The sequence below is a fragment of the Merops nubicus genome, unplaced genomic scaffold, assembly GCF_000691845.1.
Source record: "Merops nubicus isolate BGI_N331 unplaced genomic scaffold, ASM69184v1 scaffold11821, whole genome shotgun sequence".
Classification (NCBI taxonomy): domain Eukaryota; kingdom Metazoa; phylum Chordata; class Aves; order Coraciiformes; family Meropidae; genus Merops; species Merops nubicus.
This window is the reverse complement of record NW_008586369.1, coordinates 3697-25424: the sequence shown is the minus strand read 5'-3', so window position 1 is coordinate 25424 and position 21728 is coordinate 3697. Positions and strand designations below refer to the sequence as shown.

The following is a 21728-nucleotide window of genomic DNA, read 5'->3' as shown; positions in this document are numbered from 1 at the left end:
CCTTGTGCAGCCATATGTCCTGCGTGGCTGCAGATGTTGTCACAGCCACTTGTCATGCTCACATAGAAGTGATCATGAGGCTTTTTTGTTCAAAAGCCTTCAAAGAAGATAAGTGAGTAACACCTAGTCTGAAATTAGTAAATACGCTTAATCATGCGCTAGAAATCCATTTTATTATTGCTTTTGAGAAAGGAGTCAGATCTGAGCATGTCCAAAAAGAGAACTGCTTGGGGTTTATAGAGCTTAATTCAGATGTCTCTAGACATCATGGATGGGATTTCTACTTCTATTATCTGTAGGCATCAAGAATTTTGATACCTGTATAGTAAATGCAGGGACAGAGAACTATACATCTCACCCGTGTTAAAACTGAAGGGAAGTGCCATTGGAAAGAGGGCGGGGGGGAGATGTTTCACATGTGTGTATATGCCTGAACAGCTGGCTTAGACTGGATGCCTAGCATTTAGATGGAAAGGCCCAGGTGTCCATTCCGTAAAGCTACAGAATTAGGTGTAAAATGAGGGTATTGCACCTTGGATATGTGTGAGTTGTACAGCTCGCTGAAAACTCTTCAAGATACTATTAAGGAAAGAAATCTAACTACCTGCAGCTGTGGTGTGGTAGTTGAGCAATCATAATCAGCATGAAATTCAGATAGCATTATTATTTCATGACTGACATGATAATATTTGTGAAATAGTACAGTGCAATTACTTTTATTTATGAAATTTTGCAAAACGCCACCAAGATTTTAAATAGTACTTTTATACTCCTGTACAGTCATCAGTCAGCTTCAAACATGATGAGCTGAAAAAAAACAAAAAAAAACAAAGAACAGAGAGAATAAGTTGATCCTGGGGGTGTGGATCTATTTTTATAGAGTTGAAAATGTGTTGGATAATGAGTTCGTGGTGAGTAATAGATCAATTTGTTTACATCTTTTGCAAAGGTGCAATTTTATATACTCATTCAAGCATTATTGGATTAATGCATTATAAGCAAGTTGGAGTAGGATGCTGATGAAGGAGCTCTGGGCTTACCACTAGCCACCTCTGTGCTTTTCTAGTTCTTCTTCCACAAAGAGGTGAAGAAGTTTTACAGGGTTGCACCATTTTAATATTTTGTTGTATTTATTTTCCCCTGCCTTCACTTTTTGTGTGTTTTAACTGTCTGTGCTGGCACTTAATGCATGAATATTCCAGCAACATGGTACTCTGCATAGCTCCCATAGGTGCACACTGCAGTCACTAGTTACTCATCTATGTCATGGCTTAGTAAAAATAATCTAATGTATTCTATGATTAGAATACAACCCCTCCCTTATCATGAAGAAGGTAGCTTTTAGGTTTTGGTTTTTTTTTTTTTTTTTACTCTGTAGGCCAGTCTTTTCTCTTCAGTACATCCTTGAGAAGATCATCAGACACTGCCTTTTTGGAAGATTCCACATGGCTATCTGTAAACTCTTCACAGCTTACCCGCTTTGATTCAAAATAAATTAAATCAGACTGGAAAGTATAGTTGTTTGTTAGCTCAGTTTCTTAATCCGTTTCACATCCTCCCTATTACTACCATTTCTTGATCACTGTGAGTGGAAGCACCATTCGGTCATAGAAGCCTACAGCACGGGCACTGTTGTCTCCAGCCCCTCTGTCGTGACCCTCGTTGATTCTGCCCTTCCAGCATTTTTCTGATTTGTGCCAGTATCACAGCAAGACATGCACAAAATTCTTAATAGACAGGCGGGATCTCCCACAAGTGTTTATAACCGCCTAAGAAAATGCTGCCATTTACATTAAAAGTGGAGGTTATCGTGGAGCCTCGTGCACAGCTGACTAGGGTGAAATGATGCAATAAGGTGGAAAAAGTTTTTTATTTGCTTTTGTTTTAGTTTTAGCCCTTCTTGTGTTGCGGAAGGACCTAATGATTACCGGTGTACTGCGTGCCCACCTGGATATGAAGGCCAGTACTGTGAAAGGTAGGATGGATAGAGAAAGAAGAAAGAGGGACAATGAAGATATGAGACACATGAAGAAATGAAGGAGAGCAATGTCCTTCAATACTATAAACATATATTTACTAATATTTAAATACACATCTTCAGATAAGTTATTTCCTCTTTATACGTTGTTAATGTACATTTTTATGTACACCCACTATAAAATTATAATCAGTGTTGTTTGTATCACGGGTATTGTCCCAGTCTTGTTTTATGATTTGTGGGATTATTTTCCTCTGGGCCTTGGAAGTTAAACTGAAAAACATGCAATTTATATAAAATTAGATACCGTGTTTATAACGTCTTGATATCACTCATACCCTTTGTTCTAGTGGGTGACTATTGTGGCTTCATAGGCAAAGACTGAAAGACACTCACATGTAGCCTTATTATGACCAAAGTGCAAATTAATAACATGAACAGCAGAAGTTGTCCCATCCATAGCAGTATGGTGTGATTAAGATAATAAAAATCAGCAAGTGTCTACTATGAGATTTCACTTCTAATGCAAAACACAAGTGGCTAGTGGGGGAAAAAATCTTTAGACCAAACATTGCTAATGTAGAAAATATTTTGTCATGGTATAATAGAAGTTTATCTGCATACTATCAAGTGTGTCGAATCACTTTTGCATACTCCTTCCATCGAGACAGTTCCATGTCCTGGTTAAAAGTTATTAGCAGTTTGTTGGACAATTGGCAACATTTCTCCCTGTACAGATGTATACTGAGTCATGAAGCACCAGAAGTTTTTTTTTAGTGGTTCATGAATTAATGTTCATACACATTTTCTTTACAATCTTGCCAAGTATTCATTTTAGTACACTGTGTGTCTCAGTTGGCCAAACCTGGTTTTGTGTTTGCAATGTCTAGGTGCTCTTCTGGCTACACGGGAAACCCACAAACTCCAGGTGGCTCCTGCCAGGAATGTGAGTGTGACCGATATGGTTCCCTGCCCGTCCCCTGTGACCCTGTGACCGGACAGTGCACTTGCAGGCCTGGATTCACAGGGTGGAAGTGTGCTGGCTGTGAACATCGGCATGCACGCGATGGCATGAAATGCATTTGTACGTATACTAACGTAATTCTGGAGAATTTTGGATTGTGGTATTTCAGAAACTCAACCCTGCTTGTCCGTGAGTCACTTGTGTGGATTTCTTTGCAAATAGTTGCTGTGTTTCCTGCTACTTCTGGCATTCTAGTCCATTTTTTCCACAAGCCTTAAGAAGTTAGAACTTTCAATACATTGTAATATGCTCACTGAAAATTGACAACAAAGCTTGAAGGATTTCTTTTTGTGGGTTTTTGAAATCTGTACTTTTGCTAAAGGTTGTCACGGCTGTTGTGACAATATTTGCTCCTAGTAAACTTTTTAGTGTTGTCCTAAATATTTAACGGGCAATTGCAGTGCTCTGAGCCATGAGTCACACAAAGTTTTTATTAAGGTTTTCTTGGTCATGTTGGTGTAATAACCACCTGCTGGAATTTAAGTCATAAGGAATGACAGTAGAACATATGCAGGAATAAAGAACTAAACCAACAAGTTATATTTTGCAGTACTGGTATCTTTGCCCTACCTTCAGTTTTCATATGTACCAAGTATCTTGTCTTTTAGTATTATTTAAATTTTTTTTTCCATGAAATTGGGTAGTATTTGTTTTGAGCCCATAAACTCATTTGCCATGGTATTGTATGTTTGCATGTTTATGTCTTATCAAAAACATTCAGGTAAAAAAAAAAAAAAAAAAAAAAAAACACACACAAAAAAACCCAAAAACATTTCTAGCACACTTAGCAAATCCTAACTGAAATAAGGTATTTTCGTCTCCTCCATCTCCCTCAACTGAGTAGGAACTAATTTTATTGTGATTTCTTTTTTCCTCTCAAGGCCATCATTGTTCATTTTAAAGCAGAATACAGATACAGGTCCAGTAAGTCCACAGTATATAATATTTCTTAATCTGAACATCCTTGAATATATTGGCGAGGCACAATGAACTGTTTTTAATGTTTTGCCTGATTTTTATCTGTTACAGGACTTTAATTGGACCTCTTTCATTTTGGGATTGGTTTGGTTTTTTTGATTTTTTTTGCCTGTGTGAGGGACATATAACATCAAGGCAAGTAGATACCAGAGAAAGAGCTTTTCTTTTTTTTGCCCCCCACAGAATGCATTCAAGCTCTACCTCAATATCTAGAGGTGTACAGCCCTCTAATATTAAGATCAGCTAGTACAACTCAAATTGGAAATATTTTAAAAGCAGTTTGGAGAAATAAAGAAACTGAAGAAATGCTAAAAATGAAGTTGCCATATCAGTCAAGAATGAAATGTGTGGCTTCTCTGATTAGTTAAAGAGGAAGACATTAGGCATGTAGGTCAAAACTACACAGTGTAGAACATTGGACTTGATGATCTTAAAGGTCTCTTCCAACCTAAAGGATTCTGTGATTTTATGATTCAATTTAATTGTGATCAGCTCTCAAAGAGTTATCAGGACTTAGTAGAACTACACTTCTAAATGTGATTACTGAGTTAAGAGTTAGTCCTAATTCCCAGGTACAACTCTTCTTTGAAAATTAATGGAGATTACCAGAAATATAGACTTAAATACTTCTGTTTCTCTATTATGAATAATATGACATTGGTTCCTTGATAAAAAGCTTGGTCTGCTTAAGGGAAATACAGTTCTAATGTCCTGCAGTGCGATGTAGTTTGTGGCAAAGGGAATGTGGCAATCATAGACTTGATGGGACTTTGCCCATGGATAGCACTGCTTAGTATGTCACAGGTTTCAGAATACAGCTGTTTTCTTCTGATAGGGATTCATTGGTGCAGCCCCTAGTGTGCTTTCATAGTCACTGTCCTGTCAATGACCCATTAGAAATACCTTTTAGGGAAACCCTGGAATTTTCCTTCTTTACTCCCAGAACAGTTATCTGTTCCAATCTGAGTTTAATGCAGATAAGAATTTGGTCCTATATACATTTTTACTTTCATGTATCAGCCACTTCCAAAACACTCAGCAAATTCCCTTCTGGTTAGCTTCAGTTTTAACAAAACCTTAATAATGATAATAATGGTGATTAAGTACTCTTAATGTACAGAAAATTGATGTCATATGCAGAATCCTGTTTGTATTTAGTTATATTTAGTAAATTATTAGATTTCAAATTAGCTGTATGCAGGTATGTACTCTTGTTTGTTTGCAGAGTTCCATTGCAAATACTGCTATTGCTATGTACCTGTCAGAAGTGTGAAGAACCCCTTAGGTGGTAAAATGGTCTAGCTTAAAGAAAGTGCATGCAATACAATCATCCATGTTTGAAAAAAATGTAGTTTTAATATAAAACAGTGTGATTAAGCTGTCCAATGTTAGTATAAGTTAATATTTAGGAAAGTAAAAACTGATTTTGAAAATTTAGTAAAGAATAACCATCTGAATAATGAATTTTTGCAAATTCTCCTGGAGGTCATTGCACAGTATGACATGAAAGCTAAATAATGCATATTTAAAGCAAATATGAGAGGTATTTTATGCACAATATTGTCATGTATTATTGTTTAAGTATAACATTTATGCCTTCATGTACCCCTTCTCATAAGGACTCTAAAGATTTTTATAGTCAAAATTTGCGGTGAAAAGACAGGGAAAAAATGGAAGAACGTGCGTGTTCATTACAATGATCTATTTCTAGTATTGCTGAAAATCTGTTTTAGCAGGTTCTTACTGTTTTTTTCATAACACGTCATTTTTCATTTGCTTAGTACATGCCACTTTTCAGTGCTGGATTACAATACTTATATTTTAGAAAGCTACAGGTAGAATGGGAAGACAATATAATTTTTAAAAGTCACTATACAAAGGGGAAGAATTTGTTTACAGATAAGTAACAATGGAGAGATAATTACAGATGAATGACATAGACAGAATTCTTTTGCCATTATAGTCTTAGAACAGAACAATGTTATTTTCTCTGCAGTGCCATTAGGGAATGTAAAATGATATCCAAAAAGTAGACTTTTATTTTTTTAATAAGTAATACAAGTGTCTGAATGGTCTACTAAAAATAAAAATTTCAGATTTTTGACATTAGAACAGCAAATAACTCAATTGTTTCACCAGCTAAAGTGGTCATCTAGATCATCATATACAGATACTCATAATAGTCTGCTGATGAAGCGTAGCTTGTCATTTTTTATCTCAAGTAATCTACTTCTTAGGCTTACTTTCTATTCTCTTTTGAAACAGACAGTAGCCAATAAGAAGGTCAGTGATGATAACAAACTAATTTTAATTATGCTTCCATGCTTGTATAGCATCAAATATGACAAAAGTTCTCCCAGATCTTCTCTAATGGTTACAGATTTTTTTTTTTTTTATTTGTAACTACACATTAATTGTCCTCTAAATGATTGATGTGCCCTTATGCATCACTCATTTTACTGCAATAAATATATATCTCAATTTTTATTCTGCTGAAAGTTGTCAGCTGGTAATTGCTGACTGGTCTATAATCGCTGCAGTATTGAAGATGTATATTTTCTCTTTTCTTGGTTAAACCCAACTGTTCCAATCCAGAACGCAGCTGAGTTGTGTGATGAACAGGAGCAGCCTTTCCTCAATTCATCTGACCCAGCATGCTCAGGCAGACTGAGATCATTAGTATCTGCTTGATTCATATTTTATGCACACATACCAGAAATTGGTAAACAAGCCAAAGCATGTATTTTTCCCTCCCCATCCTTCCCAAAGAGCTTTCACCTTAGTAAGCTGACATGGAAAGTAGGAGCTACAAGGGGTTTTGGATCAAGCCTGTAGCAATCATGTATTTTCTTACATATTAGTAATTCTCATGTGTATTTTCTGTTACATCTGGTTATATTGCACTTCAGTTCAAGACTTTGTAGTACATAAAATAAAGAACCTCAGACTGCAATGTTGTTGGAACAGTGACTGCTGCTGTGCCATGCTTGGGGAGAAAAAAAATTACCCTGGTGAGAACCTGAGGCCTTTATGGTTAAACATACGGCACATCAGAACTCATCTTCTGAATGCTTTCAGGTCACCAATCATAACTACAATGGAGAATTCAAAAAAAATTTACTTCAATATTTTGATCTCTGTTGCGATACAAACTGCAAAACCTTTCTTCAGATGTATGCTCCTGTCACAAATGTTCCTTGAGGTCAAGCAAAAGCCTAAATGTAAAGAAGTCGATGTGGTTCTGCTGTACGAGATTAACAGGGCACAGGAAGAAAACATGGCATAGAGGGATCAAACAGATATTTCATTGTTAGGAATTTTTCTTTAGCTCAATCTTGGGGAAAAAAAGAGGATTTTCAGCCCTGCTGCAGTCAACAGAGTTGCACCTATATGAATTTAAATATCGAATATTGGTAGAAGAAGAGAATTATGTAATCATATATCCTTAATGCCAGATACTGGACATTTGAATATTGTACTTTAAGTAGACTGGTGCTTACAATGAGAGGGAGTTTTTTAAAAAACAGGTAGTAGCTCCATCCCTTCCAAATTCAGAACTAACAGTGATGCTGTCTCTATCGGAGGCAGATCTTGAATCTGTGAAAAGAAGCATCTCCTAGGTCCTACACAGTCCTCCATTCAGCAGGCGCTGGGAGCTTTTTATTGCAAGCCTTCACAGAGTGAGCTCAAAAAAAAAGATACTGTGTGTAACACCAGATCTATGAAACCTTGGACTAGCTTCTGCTATATTCTTAGTTTAACAGAAGTTGTGAACCCTTATGACACAGCTGTGAGAATTAAGCCAATGGTACTGGAAAACTTCTGTCTGCGTTGAACCCAAAGGATGGGCACTCCTACTTGGCTTTAGAAGTTAATAAGCCCATTTTGTGATGCATGGGCCCCTTTTGAGTTTAGACCCACATTCACAAATGTCTTTCACCCAACTCAAACACTGTAAAAACCTAACTAGTACTGGTATGTATCAGAACAAATAAATAAGGCTTTTTAAATAACAAAAATCAGAAATAGAATTATAGAATCCTTTAAGTTGGAAGGGACCTTCAAGATCATCAAGTCCAACCATTGAGCCATTAGGGCTCTAAAGTTCCCTGCTAAAACAGATCAGAATCTGTCAGGGTTGGAAGGGACCACAAGGATCACCCAGCTCCAACCCCTCTCCCATGAGCAGGGACACCTCCCACTAGATCAGGCTGCCCAGAGCCTCATCCAGCCTGGCCTTAAAGACCCCCAGGGATGGGGCCTCAACCACCTCCCTGGGCAACCCATTCCAGGGTCTCACCACTCTCACGGGGAAGAACTTCTTCCTCACATCCAGCCTGAATCTGCCCACTTCCAGCTTTGCCCCATTCCCTCTAGTCCTGTCGTTAGTCGATATCCTAAAAAGTCCCTCCCCAGCTTTCTTGTAGGCCCCCCTAAGATACTGGAAGGCCACAATAAGGTCACCTCAGAGCCTTCTCTTCTCCAGACTGAATAGCCCCAACTCTCTCAGCCTGTCCTCGTAGGAGAGCTGCTCCAGTCCTCGTATCATTCTCATGGCCCTTCTTTGGACACGCTCCAGCAGGTCCCCATCCCTCTTGTAATGGGGGTTAGTACTTTAGACCCTGATCTGGATCTGAATTCTCCCAGATTTTAGAGGCATAACGATCATGCAAACTCCCTGAAACCAACAGCAATGACAAGGAAGCTTTCAGCTCTCTACTGGGGTGCTGTTTTGGGGAATAGAGTGGGATTTTTTTCTTATTTGGTATGAGGCTAGTGCCAAAATGGGAAAAACAGGGTAAGAGCCAATAGATTAATGAACCTAACAAAGTTCAACATTTTATTGTGAAGGAACAGGAAACTAATGGTGAAGAGCCAATGACTATCATAGGATAATACCTCATACCAGAGATTGTGTGCTTGCCCTTAGACTAAAAATTACCTAGTCATAACACAGCCTTCTGTATCTTAACAGCAAGGAATATATTAAAGCAAAATTGTGTTAGACAATAAGTCAATTAGAGGAATATATTGCAGCTCGGACATGTGATTCTTTTATTGTACATGATCTTAGCTATGTAAGATGGAATAAGTGGTTAGACATTCATAAATTTAATGTCTTTTATTATTTGAGTGATTATTAAAAAAGAATTCATTGGCATGCGTACTTTGGAGATGCTTCTCACAAGAGGCAAGTCAAAATCCTTACTTACTGTGCATGGGAAAGTGTGGTGAAAATGGAAAATGCATTAATTTGCCTTAATTACTTGCTGAACTATTGAAATATCGACTGCATGATTTGCCTCTTACATGCTTGCACTGCTGTAATGATTTGAATTTAGTGCTGCTTTTGTTAATATTGCACACAAATTTATCCTGACAGTTTTATAGATAGCCACAGAAGTATTTTGTCTTGCAAAATATAATCATGCTCTTGAAATATTTCTTGTAGCTACAGTAGATTTTAGACTGTGTATTGAAGTAGCTTAGTCCTGTCTCATCTACTCAAGTGTGGTCTTCGCTTGATGTAGTTCCTGTTTTCAACCTGATTATTGTGCAAGAGGTGTTAATTTATACTGAATCATGCTCTCTTATCAACTGTTTACTCATTGAGAATACTTCATCTCTTCATAAGCTGTTCATTTTTTTTCTTATTGGTGTGAACTGTGTTCGTCTTGAACACATAAATTTTTAGCATTTTATTACCAACCACTCTGACAATTTTGAGTGTGAACAGATTTATCTTGTTTCATAAGTGAAATAATGCATCAGGAAAAAAAAAAATCCAAAACACAACCAAGAAAAAAAACAACGAAAACCAACTTTTTTCAGGTCTGAGATCACTTATTTGCATACTGCGAAATGATTATCAGGTCTACTTACCTTCTTGACCAGCTACAAAACAGGTGTTAGTTATATGAAACATTTGGTTGACTGTAAAATTTGCTTTTCCTTTAATTCTCACAGACTTCTAAAGAAAGCACACCAGATGACAAGAGCTGGGATGGTAATAGGTTTGGGTTTTTTTTTTTTAATTTCACATGGAAACTTAAATCAGAATTTATCATGCTCACAGTTAACAACTGCAGGGAAGTTCCAGTGTAGTTCAGTTTATGTAAAAAAAATACTGTGAAATAGGCAGAAGTCGTCTGCAAATAGAAGCAAGGAAAATGCAAAAGAAAGTCTTAGAATAACAGTATCTGGTTTTCTGCACCCACTTCATACTGCACTAAACCAGCATCTATCTTGTCTCCTTTTCACTCATCACATGAGCTTCATGGTGTGTTAAACTAGTATTCATTGCTCTTCTTTTCTCTGGATTTGACTCAACTCCTTGCTGTATTGAACAGCCAACCTACAGAATAAGAACAATGTTTAGAGAACTGAAACTTTTAAAGAACAGAAAAAATTATTCAAGTGGAAGAATAGATTTCAGGAAAAAAAAATGTAATTCTCCATTGAAAATTTATTTGTTTTTCTACAAATACATACCTGTTGTTTAGGGTTTTTTTGTTTGTTTGTGTTTTTTTAGCCACTGAGCCACCTAGGAATGTTGCTGAAATAAATAAGTGCATACCTGTAAAACTTTGGGTACAACCCTCCACATCTCTTAATGTCATCGATGAATTAATTATTTCACAGTTTGCTCCATCTCCTAAGATACTGTTTAGGTTTGCCAGTTCTGTGTAGAATCTTTATGCAGGCAAACAGAGGGACATTTCCACAACTCTGTTCTAAAGGATGAAGAATTTTCCTGTCAACAAGACTTCAGGGTTATGAGGATTTCTTGTGGTAGTTAACAGAAAGCACAGAGGGGCAGAAATGCAAACGCCTCTTGCTATATGCAGCACACACCAGTATTTTTCATGCTAAAGAGTATTTGCAAGAGAGGAACATATATGAAAAACTTATAAAGCATTTATGAAAAGGAGGTAGAGAAAAGCATTTCTTAAAGGAAAACTGTTAGTATTTTTATGTGGACTCTTTCTGCTCTCTGCATTACAAGTTTAGCATGTTTGGCCATGCTGTTAAATGACTACAAAGTATGTAAATTGAAAGATTTCTTTATTTTTTTCTTATGTTCAATTCCACAAACATGCTATACTTCTTAAAGTACTCTTTAGACTTTCTGAATTACCTGTCCACTTTTCTCAAACTTCATCCTCATTGCTTGTCTAATTTAGGATTTTATCTTGGCTTGTCCATAATGGACAATGTTAATTATTTCCTCTTTTTGTGACGTGAAGGCCAAAACTGGTAGACTTATATTTTACAGTAAACTGTCCCATTGCCAAGTCCCAAGCAATAAGGTCTCTCCTGTTCCCTAGCTGTAGTTTTCATTTTTTCTCACGCTATGCTTTTGGAGCCAATTAACTGAAATTACTGTTTCCTCTCCCAGAATTACGTGTGCCATGAAATTTCTAACTCAAACGTGTATCTTAAACAGAGAGAATAAGTAAGATTTGCTGTTATCCCCCCAGCTTGTGATGATGAATGCACAGGACTCCTTCTCAGTGACCTGGATCGGCTAAACCAAATGATCCTGAGTGTTAACCTCAGTGGTCCACTGCCTGCTCCATATAAAATGTTGCATGGGTTTGAGAACATGACACAGGAATTAAAGGTATGTTCAGAGTATTCACATACATAAATAACAGGGCTTCAGTGCAACTGTACTTGAGTCTCTTAAAATATACAGCTGTGAGTAGGTTCAGGAAAGAAGGAAAATTCAAGATTTAATTACTTCAAACTTGCTTTCACTGATAAATAGTTATTACAGCCATTTATTTTGACTTATTTTAATAAATAAATCTTGCAGCAGTAATTTGTATACACATATGCAGGGAATTATACTGCAGACACGGAAGAGGTAATGTCACATACAAATAAAAAAGTGCTCGTGGCCCCTAAAGTGGTTAGGTATTTTATGTACTGTATGCTTCCTACCGTACTTGCAGTTTCTTCACTAAACTATGTAAAGCTGTCGAGATTCTTGAGAAAAGTGTGTTGGATGGATGTGACACAAGAGTCAGTGACAAAAAGGAGCTGCATACTGTAATGAAAAGGAAACTTGTGATGGTTCTTCTCTGCAATATTTGGAAGCACTGAGATCCATTAAACACAGATTTTTTTCACTCTCCCTCCTCTCTTCCCCACCAGCATTTGCTTTCACCTCAGCGAGCGCCAGAGAGACTTCTTCAGCTAGCACAAGAAAATCTGGATACCCTGGTGACAGAAATGGATGAACTACTGACAAGAGTAAGTCTATGATAACATTGGGGTCTATGGGTTTGGTTAAGCCTGCATAATGATGGAAATCTTCTGAATATGAATTAAACATGAACGAATAGATGAATTATAAGATGCTTCTCAGTCTCAGTGTTTGAAATGGCAGCAAGTCCTCTAACAAACTCTTTTTGTCAGCCAATATACTGAGATATATTTTCTGCAAAACTTTATAATAATGTAAGAAAACTTTATAGTGTTCACACATAGCACCCAAGAATGAGCTTATTTGGAAAAACTGACAATAAAGGAGACAGTTTTTGATACAGCATTCATGGGCTTCCTGATGACTTCAGCTACAGGTTGTGTTATAAACCTAATGGCAATAAAACCATGGGATTATCCCACAGTTAATACGTCTGGAGTTTCACTGGCTGAGGCTTTTGGAAACTGAACTGCCTGGTTTCCTTCCTTCTCTTCTGATCATTAGTACTGTCTCTAGCAAGGTTATCTGCTTTCTGCATCAGCATCATCATCTCATCATATTCCCTTTCAAATCTCATGAGTCTGACTGTCTGAAGACAGTTCTTTGCCTGTTTCTCTTTTAAGATTGCCTGTTGCAATACAAGTAGCCTGACTTCACTCGAAGTCACTTGGTGCCCAACCATCTCAAGCACATACAGGAAAAGTTCTGCTGTTTTGCAGTTTCATTTTCCGTTTTGGTATCTGTGTTGTGTTGGCTTGTTTCACTGGGAGCTGTAGAGCAAATGGCAGCTTAGCCCGATTCTGTTATTTTAAAGAAAATCCTGATTTAACAGGTAACAAGTTCTCAATAAGCGTCAATGAATGAAATTACTGAAATGGGGACAATATTTAGAGGAAGAAGTCAAATACATGCACAAGTTGTGTGAATTTAGTTAAATATATGTGCTCTATATTTCGTTTATGAGGGTAGTGAAAGTATTCTGGATTTCAGTCGGTGTGCTATTTACTCTTTGGATTAGGGAAGTTTTATTTCAATATAGAACTTATTTTGGGCAGTAAAGACATAGTTTAAGAAAATAATATAAATTGTGCCACCTAGTGGAAAAAGAGATAGGGCAATGGACCGGCCACAATAAAAAAGCTGTCCAAAGTATCTTAGTATTAAGGTCTAGCAAAAATTGAGTTCATGAGTTGTGTTCCCCTGCCTTGAAACAGCCGAATAAGAAAGACCTAGATACTGTACTGATGCATATACACCTGAGAGTATTTACCTAAACTGCAGATAGTTTTATCATCCTTGCTTAAAACTGTTTGTGGCTTACAGAACTAAAATTCTGAGGGAAACTGGTTTGTTTGTGTGGATTATATCGGATTTTGAAAAAAAAATATTAATTCATGGGTAGTTGGTATCTGTATTGTGTTTATGTGTGTCTATATGCCCACATATAGCTGCCTACATAGTTACCTATCTATACATACTCTCATCTTGAGTAGAAAGAAAGCTTTTTTTTTTAACTTCTATTTGATCTTTTCTTTTTCTGACAGAAATAGCTATGGTAGTTTTAGGTCTAAATGGATTTTTAACTCATGACAGCCCTATAAGATAGGAAGATTATATTTCTTGTATTAAGATTTCTCAATTTAGTGCCAAGCCTTTTTTTTTTTTTCCTTTTGCATAGTTGCCCTTTTTAGTATCATTTTCCAATTGCCCCCACCAATTAAATAAGTTTTAATCCCCCATGGAGATGACCTAAAATAATGTTGTAAATTCTTACCTTCTGTAGACTAGTCTTGCAAGGGAAATTATTTAAGGTCTGATCTTAGTGGAGTTAGTGTGGTGGCCACATTATCACTACTTCCCTTTCTGCAGTTTTCCATTTTTTTAATAGGTAAATAACCTTGTAATTGCCAGCTATCCTTACAGAGTTTTGTTAACTAGACTGCAGTTATTGTTTTTTAATTTGGGGACTGGCATCTTTCTCTGTTTGTAAATAGGAATAATGTCCCAAAAAGCAGAGTGTATAGTGGTATAGTGTGTTTGAGTCTCATTTCCAAGTGAAGACATAGGTGATAATCTCATAATAGCTAATAATTGGAGCACATGATACAACCATAAATACCAAAGTTTTTTGCTGTATCTACTCTGTAGGCTCAGTGACTTTTCAAAGTGAAGCCAGTACTGATGAAGAAAAAAGTTGTTTGGTATTGTTGAGGAGTCTGTTTTGGGGAGGACTTTTTGTTTCTTTCAGGAAAAAAAGTAGGAGACAGTAGTATCTAGTCACTTTGGGGGTTTGCTTCCTTATTGTGGTCTCCTTTCAATCAGTGATCTCTTACATCAGTGCAGGATGCCTTTTCCTTTTTTCCCTATCTTATTCTTTCCTTCATTCACTCTGCCCTACAGAAGAACCTCACATCTTTCTTCCACTGATTATGTTCTTAGATATTTGCATGCGCATTCCCACATCTACCACCAGTGGCAGATCTCAGGCTCCTCACTTCCTTTCAGTTGACTACATCTAGTCAAAACCCCCTCTTACCTTTCAGTTAGGTACTTTCAGAGCTTTCAAGAAAGACAGGAATCGGAATTCCTTATCTTGATTGAAGCTGGTTTTGACTTTGTAAACCATTTCTTCCATACCACTGAATTTCTCAAGCTCTAAAATTTCTGGAAGTAGTAGCAGAGGCAACTATGTTTGCACTAGTTTGAAGCATTTAGAGGAAAGCCTAGAACTTCCATCATTACAGTGAAGTCTGTGTTTGCCCCTCCTTCTGTGGTCTGCAGCTCACTACCTGGAGAAATTCCTTTAGGATTCGTCTCCAGAGGAATTTCTTATGGTTTGATTATGACCTCAGACTAAACACACTTAAAAAACTAAAAAAAAAATGTGTGTGTGATTGCTAATACTTGCTAGAAGTCTAAACTTTTAAGTCGCTAACAGTCTTCAGATTGGGACAAAGCCTTCCATAGAACCTTCATCACTAAGTACATGCTGTGAACATCACCAAAGCAGGTTCACTGATTTTAGGTACTTATCTCCTTTATGCCAAATAGTCTTATTTCTGTAGAGACTTCTTGACAATTCGTTCCAAACCCTTGCTCTGGCTCCAGTCTGCCTGATCCTTATTGCTGCTCCAGAAAGAGTTTGTTGTGCCTGTTTAATATGTTAGGGAATGCTGAAGACTGACCTTATAGAAATAATGAACTGCAATAAAGTGAATATTTAGAAAATCAGGAGAACTTTATTAACAAATGGAAACATTTAATTAGCCATGGAATGTCTAGATACAGTGTGAAGCATGTTTGCCATTTAATTTGTTAAAGATAGACAAGATAAAAAAGCAAAAGGTTATTTCTCACCCAAACAAATTATGGCAAACTACAGAAAGCTTTCAGTGGAGCTGAATGGGATTTAAGTACTAAAGAGAACTGTCACTGAGAGGAAATGAAAACTGTTCAATGACAGATTAAGGTGCACAAAAATGTAGTACATGCCATTCAGTCATAGATATTGAGAGAATCAAGTGTCCAACTGGAATTAACATGAATGTGGAAAAAGTAATCAAAACTAAGAAAAGCATATGCAAGTTATAAAACACTATTTGTAGTAAAGGACTTAGAAATATAGAATATAATAGAAGTGAATGTGAAAATTCTAAGCAAATAAAATCCAAAGAATAAAAGGCTGATTATTGAGGATCTGACAATAAATAATAAGATAGTTCTCAACTGCATGAAGAACAAAATTATATCAGACATGCCAAGATGGGTTAGAGCAGTGGTCCATCCAGACCATTTGTGGTTTTGCCTTTTTCCTATCCAAATTGCCTCTTGCAGCTCACTGTGACAATATCAAGGCAGGTAAAAGGTTTTGTGAATCTTAGAGCAGGTAACTAATAACATGAATAAAGCTGTATGAGAAGCCATGTCTCCTACTCATATTGAGGTGAAATAGAAACAACTCCCCCCAGTCACTATGGGTTCTTAGTTCTCCATACAGAATTCTATTTACCTGAACAACTTTCATATAAATTCCTTTTGAAGTAACTATTCTAAAGTAGACTGAAACTGTAAGTGGTATGATAATGCCAGGGATTTAATTTCAAAAACTCAGTTGTCTTGATGTATTTTGAGGGCTTCTGTCTAGATGCTAATTAGGTAAAAATATATGTGTTAAAGTGATACTATTTCTATCTGAGTATTAATGAAAAGTGTGGGGGTTTTTTGTAACTGAGAGAACAGTTTGTACAGCTCAAGTCAAGGAAAAACTAAGCTCATTTTGAATTATTGACATTCTAGCCTTTTCCCAGAGATTGGAGAGATCGTAAGCCCTACTTTGAGACATTTCTTGGGAATGCAGTCCTCAAAGAAAAAACCTGGCTTTTTTTTTTCTTTGCTTTACAATACAGTCTGACAAGTTTTGTCGCTTGAAATGGTCAGCTTCTTTGCAATAAAAATAAGTCCATTTTGTAAATTAGGACTTGGAGAGATAAGTAAAATGCCTTAAGATGATTTCTTTCCTCAGCATGCTTTTCAGGTCTGCAGCAGATATCTGTTGTCATCCTGCTGCTGCTGTGATTCAATAAAATTATAAAGCATTTAGTTACACAAAGCTAAAATTTTACTGAGCACCTGGATATGTTATAAACAAACAACTTCAAGCATTAGAGCTGAAAAAAACAACTTTTTTTTTTCTCTCTTGTTTTAATTAATGTATTGATTTAAAATTCTTCTTGCTTGTTGCCATGAACTGTCTCTTTGAGAGTGCCTCTGGAGAGAAGGCAAAGAGGTCGCGATATCTGCTGCACTTTGTCAATCGGAAAGTGCACGGTTGTGAAACTATGGGAAGTATTCCCTGAAGAATCTATTAAAAGGTTCCAAACAACGTTTCCTTAAGCAAATTCAGTGAATAATTTCATCCTTTCTCCCTCTGTGTGCTGTTGCACACAACTAGTGTTTCTGAGAACCTAAAATAAAGCCTTCCAATTTCCATTTAGAGGATAAGGTAATAAAATTTAATTGTGTACTTGAACAAACCACATAATTTCCCATGCATCTGATCAATAATTCATTGATTGCCTTTTGCCTGAGGAAAGTTTTGTACATAGATTCAACCAGTAGGAATATTGCATAGTGCAGCCTTGTCCTGTTTATTAATTTTGCTTTTCCTGAATTTGGATCACTAGGCTACCAAGGTGACAGCAGATGGTGAGCAAACCAGGCAGGATGCCGAGAGGACTAATGACAGAGCAAAATCTCTTGGACAGTTCATCAAAGGCATTCTCCAAGCTGCTGAAGGTATTTGAAAAGGAAAAATATGCTAATTGTTTCTCAAGAAAACTGAAGGATGGTGGGGAAGAGGGTCTGAGCGACAGTGAGGAAGAATTTATTCACTGAGAAATGCTACATGACTTAAATGTTGAGTGAAGAAACTACGGTCAACTGTCTTCTCACTTTATTCCAGTCTACAGATGCAGTTTATATAGACAGTTAATGTATTGGTAATTACAAACAAAGACTAGCAGAATATTGAAGATTTTTTCAGTTATTTAAAGAAAAGCTGTTATTCTGAAGTAACTAACAGGCATTAGCTTTTGTTTATTTTCAAAGCAGTTAAAAACATGCATTAGTAAAATGTAATTTTAGGGCTTGGTACATTAACACTTCATCTTAATTCCCCAGAATTAATTCAAAAATGCATTGCTACTTGCTGTTAATGAACATCTGCTGTTTGAAATTTGCAAGTGTCTCCTAACTATACCTAAGCAGTAGCATGAAGCCAGCTCTCTTCCACAAGCTGATTCACTGCACTTACAATGCAGTAAAGACTTTTAAGCAAAGGTATTGTAGATGGCTTTGAGAAGCAAGATCTATATATTTCATGAAGCTATTAAAGAAGATAATGGCTGAAAAATATTAAAATGATTGGCAATCACAGGCAGGTTTTTTACTTGAAAAATACTGATCATTCTTTCTTCTTCAAAACTCCCAGTACAGTACTGATTTCAGTAGTTATGCTCCTGAAGGCCTGTTTCATTGAAAGGGAAAGCTTGCGCTTTCGTCCAAATGCTATAAAATACATTTTATATTGCCTTTCATGTAACACATCCTCATACATGCCCTGTAGCTGAAATGAACAGCAGTATAGGGTATCTTTAGGACATACAACTTTGACATGTAATAAATGTGGGAAAAGCAACAAGTAAGTTTTCAAAAATTTTTTAAAATAAAAGACCGGGTTCTTCGTATTTCAAGATGAATTTGAGATGACAAGGGCCAAACCAAATTTTTGCTCCACAAAGTTTATGCCCAGTGTTTGTAACACAAAATTTTCCTCAAGCAGGTTTAGCAATAGAAAATACAGACTTATAAGACATTGAGTAGGTAAAATAAATTTATGAGGTATCTTAGAAGTAGGCAAAGGCTTTAAAATCAGTGTGTTTGCCTAGTGGCCAAGTTAATATTTTAAGATTAAATATAGGATAATCATAAAACTGAAAGATACATTCTGGATTACTGCATCCACTCCACTGCTACTTTCTAACCCTCATCTTCAAAGTAGTTTCCACAAATACATACAGTCTGAACAGGAGGCAGTTCCAGAACTCTTCATAATTACAAACCTTCTCATATCTAGCTAAAAATACTCAAGTTTAGTTTATCATGTTCTTTCACCCAACTTGTCTTTAGTTCAAACAGGTTTTTTGCTCTCTCTAGTGCTTCTCCTCCTTCCCTCACCACCAACTATGTTGATAGTGGGGAATCACTTTCCAGTTCAGCCTCTTTCTTTCTAGACTAAAACACATTAAAATGTATTTTCCCAAATTTCCTGCTCACCTTCATATAATTTCTCTTCCTCTGTTCAAAATCAGGTTCAACTTTCCTAAGCACAGATAACAAGCATCAAAATGAGATCATTTCAGTGTCTTGCATTTTGGTAGCAGTAAAACCTGGCTATGTCAGTTCTCCTAATACTTTCTGGGGTAGCATTTCCTTTTTCTCACAGTTGGGTGCCATTGGAGATTCATAATATAGCTATATTCTTCCCATTCATAGTTTATATCTAACTGGAAAAGCCATAGTTTACTGCTGATATTTGTATTTTGAATAATAGTTCACAACCTTTAAATTTTTATTTTCTATGATTGAATCTCATTCTGGTCTGATCACTTTAACTTTGAAGGTCACCCAGTTCTTCCTGCATAGCATTCCAGTCCTTCTCTGCTAAAATTTTCTTGTGACTTTTCCTTATAACCATATTTTATCAGTAGACTCCCTTTTTTTTTGCCTGCTAGAATCATTAGTGAAAATATTCAACTGTATTTTTATCTGAGGTGTGCTACCATTAGACAAAAAACCAAAACAAACCAAAACAAAAAACCAACCCAAACAAACACCACCACAACCCACATTCATTTCTTCCACATTCTGTTTTGCACTTACATCCAAAGCAAGTTCTCAGGCCATAGTGGAATTCTTTCTTCAACGTAGACACTATATGTGAAAATGAGGATTTGCAATGTCATGCACCAGATTTTTCGAGTTTCTAGAATGGCAGCTCTCTGGCCAGTCCAGCTTGAGTTCTTCAAAGTGTTCATCCTACGGTTTTGATAATTTCTTTATCCTTACTTGTGATTGCCATCCTCATTAGTCTTCCTGTTCAAGATCACCATCTTTCAAAAACTGGGGAAAAACTTTCACCTTACGTTGGAGATATTCCTAGATTATTTTAAAATTTGACAGCATTTTAAATGCACGTTGGTCCTGTACCTTTTTTGCTTCTGCTCTTTTGGACTTATGAAACATTGCTAGATTGTTCCTTAAAGACTTTATGTCCACTGTCACTGTTCTAACTGAGATGACCAACAAGTTTGCAGTTATTCTTTATACCTGTTCCTTGTCTTCCATCCCTAGATGAGAGATTTCTAAAAGTTATAGTACTTTGGAGCTCTAGGAATGATATGTGACCATGAGCCCCCTAGTACTTGTTGCCAGTAGGCAACAACTTTAGGATGAAATGCCATGAAAAGACCTATTTCTTTCCATTGACTGAGGATAATACTTGAGAATGGCAGTGCTCAGAAGTACATGATTGTAGATCTGACAGATGCCTCCCTAAACATCTTGGAATCAAGGAAATCTTCAAACTATAAAAAGGCTATTACAAAAGAGAAGTTTGTAGTGGTTTGTTGTAACAACCATACTTGACCATTGATCTGTTTCTACTGAACTGATTGCTGACTCTCTGAACTTCTGAATACCTGTAACTAATTTTCGCCCTTAACTCTGGAATTTCAGCAGCTTTGCACTTCCTTGTGTTCATTTTGTCAGTGCATGCAAATCTTTTACCACCACTGGGCTCTGATTGTGTGCAGAGTACTACAACTAGAAAGTAAAGATTGTTATGAGAAGAGAAGGATGGAAGAGAAAGATGATGTAAATCCTGTTAACTTAATAAAGGCTCAGATCGCATAGCTATTTTCTCTTTTAAGGTAAATATTCAGGAAGGTTAAATTACTATTTGTTTATTCCAGATTAAAAAGAAAAAAAAAAAGCTTATGCCATGATCCATTTTAGCAAAGTGTAGTCTTTTGCAGTCCTCACTACCCCCCACCCAACCACTTTTGATTAAAGATCCAAATCTCAGTTCTCACCAGCAAATCAAAGACATCATTGGATTAGAATGTTCTTTTTAATTTGCTCTAAACCTGCATAATATGTTAGGTGAAATGGTAGGTTATTTCAGTTTTGCAAGATAGATTTTAATTTCTTCAATTAAAGATTTAATTTTAAATATTCAGAAGTAGCCATGTGATCAATAACCATGCTATTTTGGAGAAATCTGTTACATAGAAGCCCTGTGCCTATGGAAAGGCATCAGTACTTTTTAAAATTGAAAGTGAAACTGATTGTTCTAAATTACCTAGTTGTTTCTGAAAGTGTATATTCTAATAAACTGTGACATCCTAGGGCAGAAAGATTTTAGTCAGTCCTTGAATATGATACTATGTGTACAGCTTTATCAGTTAGGAATAATTCAGTTATTCAAAATACATAACACATTTACAGTGTACCATCATATATTCCAACCTTCATACCCTTCTTTGCCATTTCTGGGTATCTGCTTCTAAACAGGAGTGAGTTTAGACATCTGTGGGTGTATTTCACTCCTCTTCTCTCTCCTTTTTCCCAATTGTTTTTTCCTTCTTATCACCGTTAAGATTGAATGCTAAAAATGACATATTTTGAAGTTCTCCAAAAGTAATTTAAATATATAATTTTCATTGCTTGTGCTGCCTGCTCCTTAATTCTATGAGCAATATACCAATTTTTCTTCTGCTGTTTTAAAGGTTCAGTGCAAATTCTTTCTTTCAGCACAAAGAGGAAGGGAACAATATATTTCTTATACTGGATATAAAGACTTCTTCACTTTAATATTGTGCTTAAAGTCAGCTATAATAAATGGTTTGATGAAACATTTAACATTTTTTCATTTGTTACTGATCATTGGGTTAACCATCCTTTATATTTTACAGCAG

At 36.4% G+C, this 21728-nt stretch overlaps 1 protein-coding gene across 1 annotated transcript in view; it reads left to right on the top strand.

Annotated features, from left to right (window-relative positions):
- The window catches only part of LOC103780929 (laminin subunit alpha-2-like), a gene marked incomplete at both ends in the record, with an annotated part of 129521 nt that overhangs the window by 104428 nt on the left and 3365 nt on the right, over window positions 1-21728 (top strand). The window contains 5 exon segments of the mRNA XM_008948632.1: window positions 1889-1975; window positions 2869-3062; window positions 11462-11604; window positions 12141-12239; window positions 17376-17487. Coding sequence (XP_008946880.1) covers window positions 1889-1975; window positions 2869-3062; window positions 11462-11604; window positions 12141-12239; window positions 17376-17487 — 635 coding nt within the window.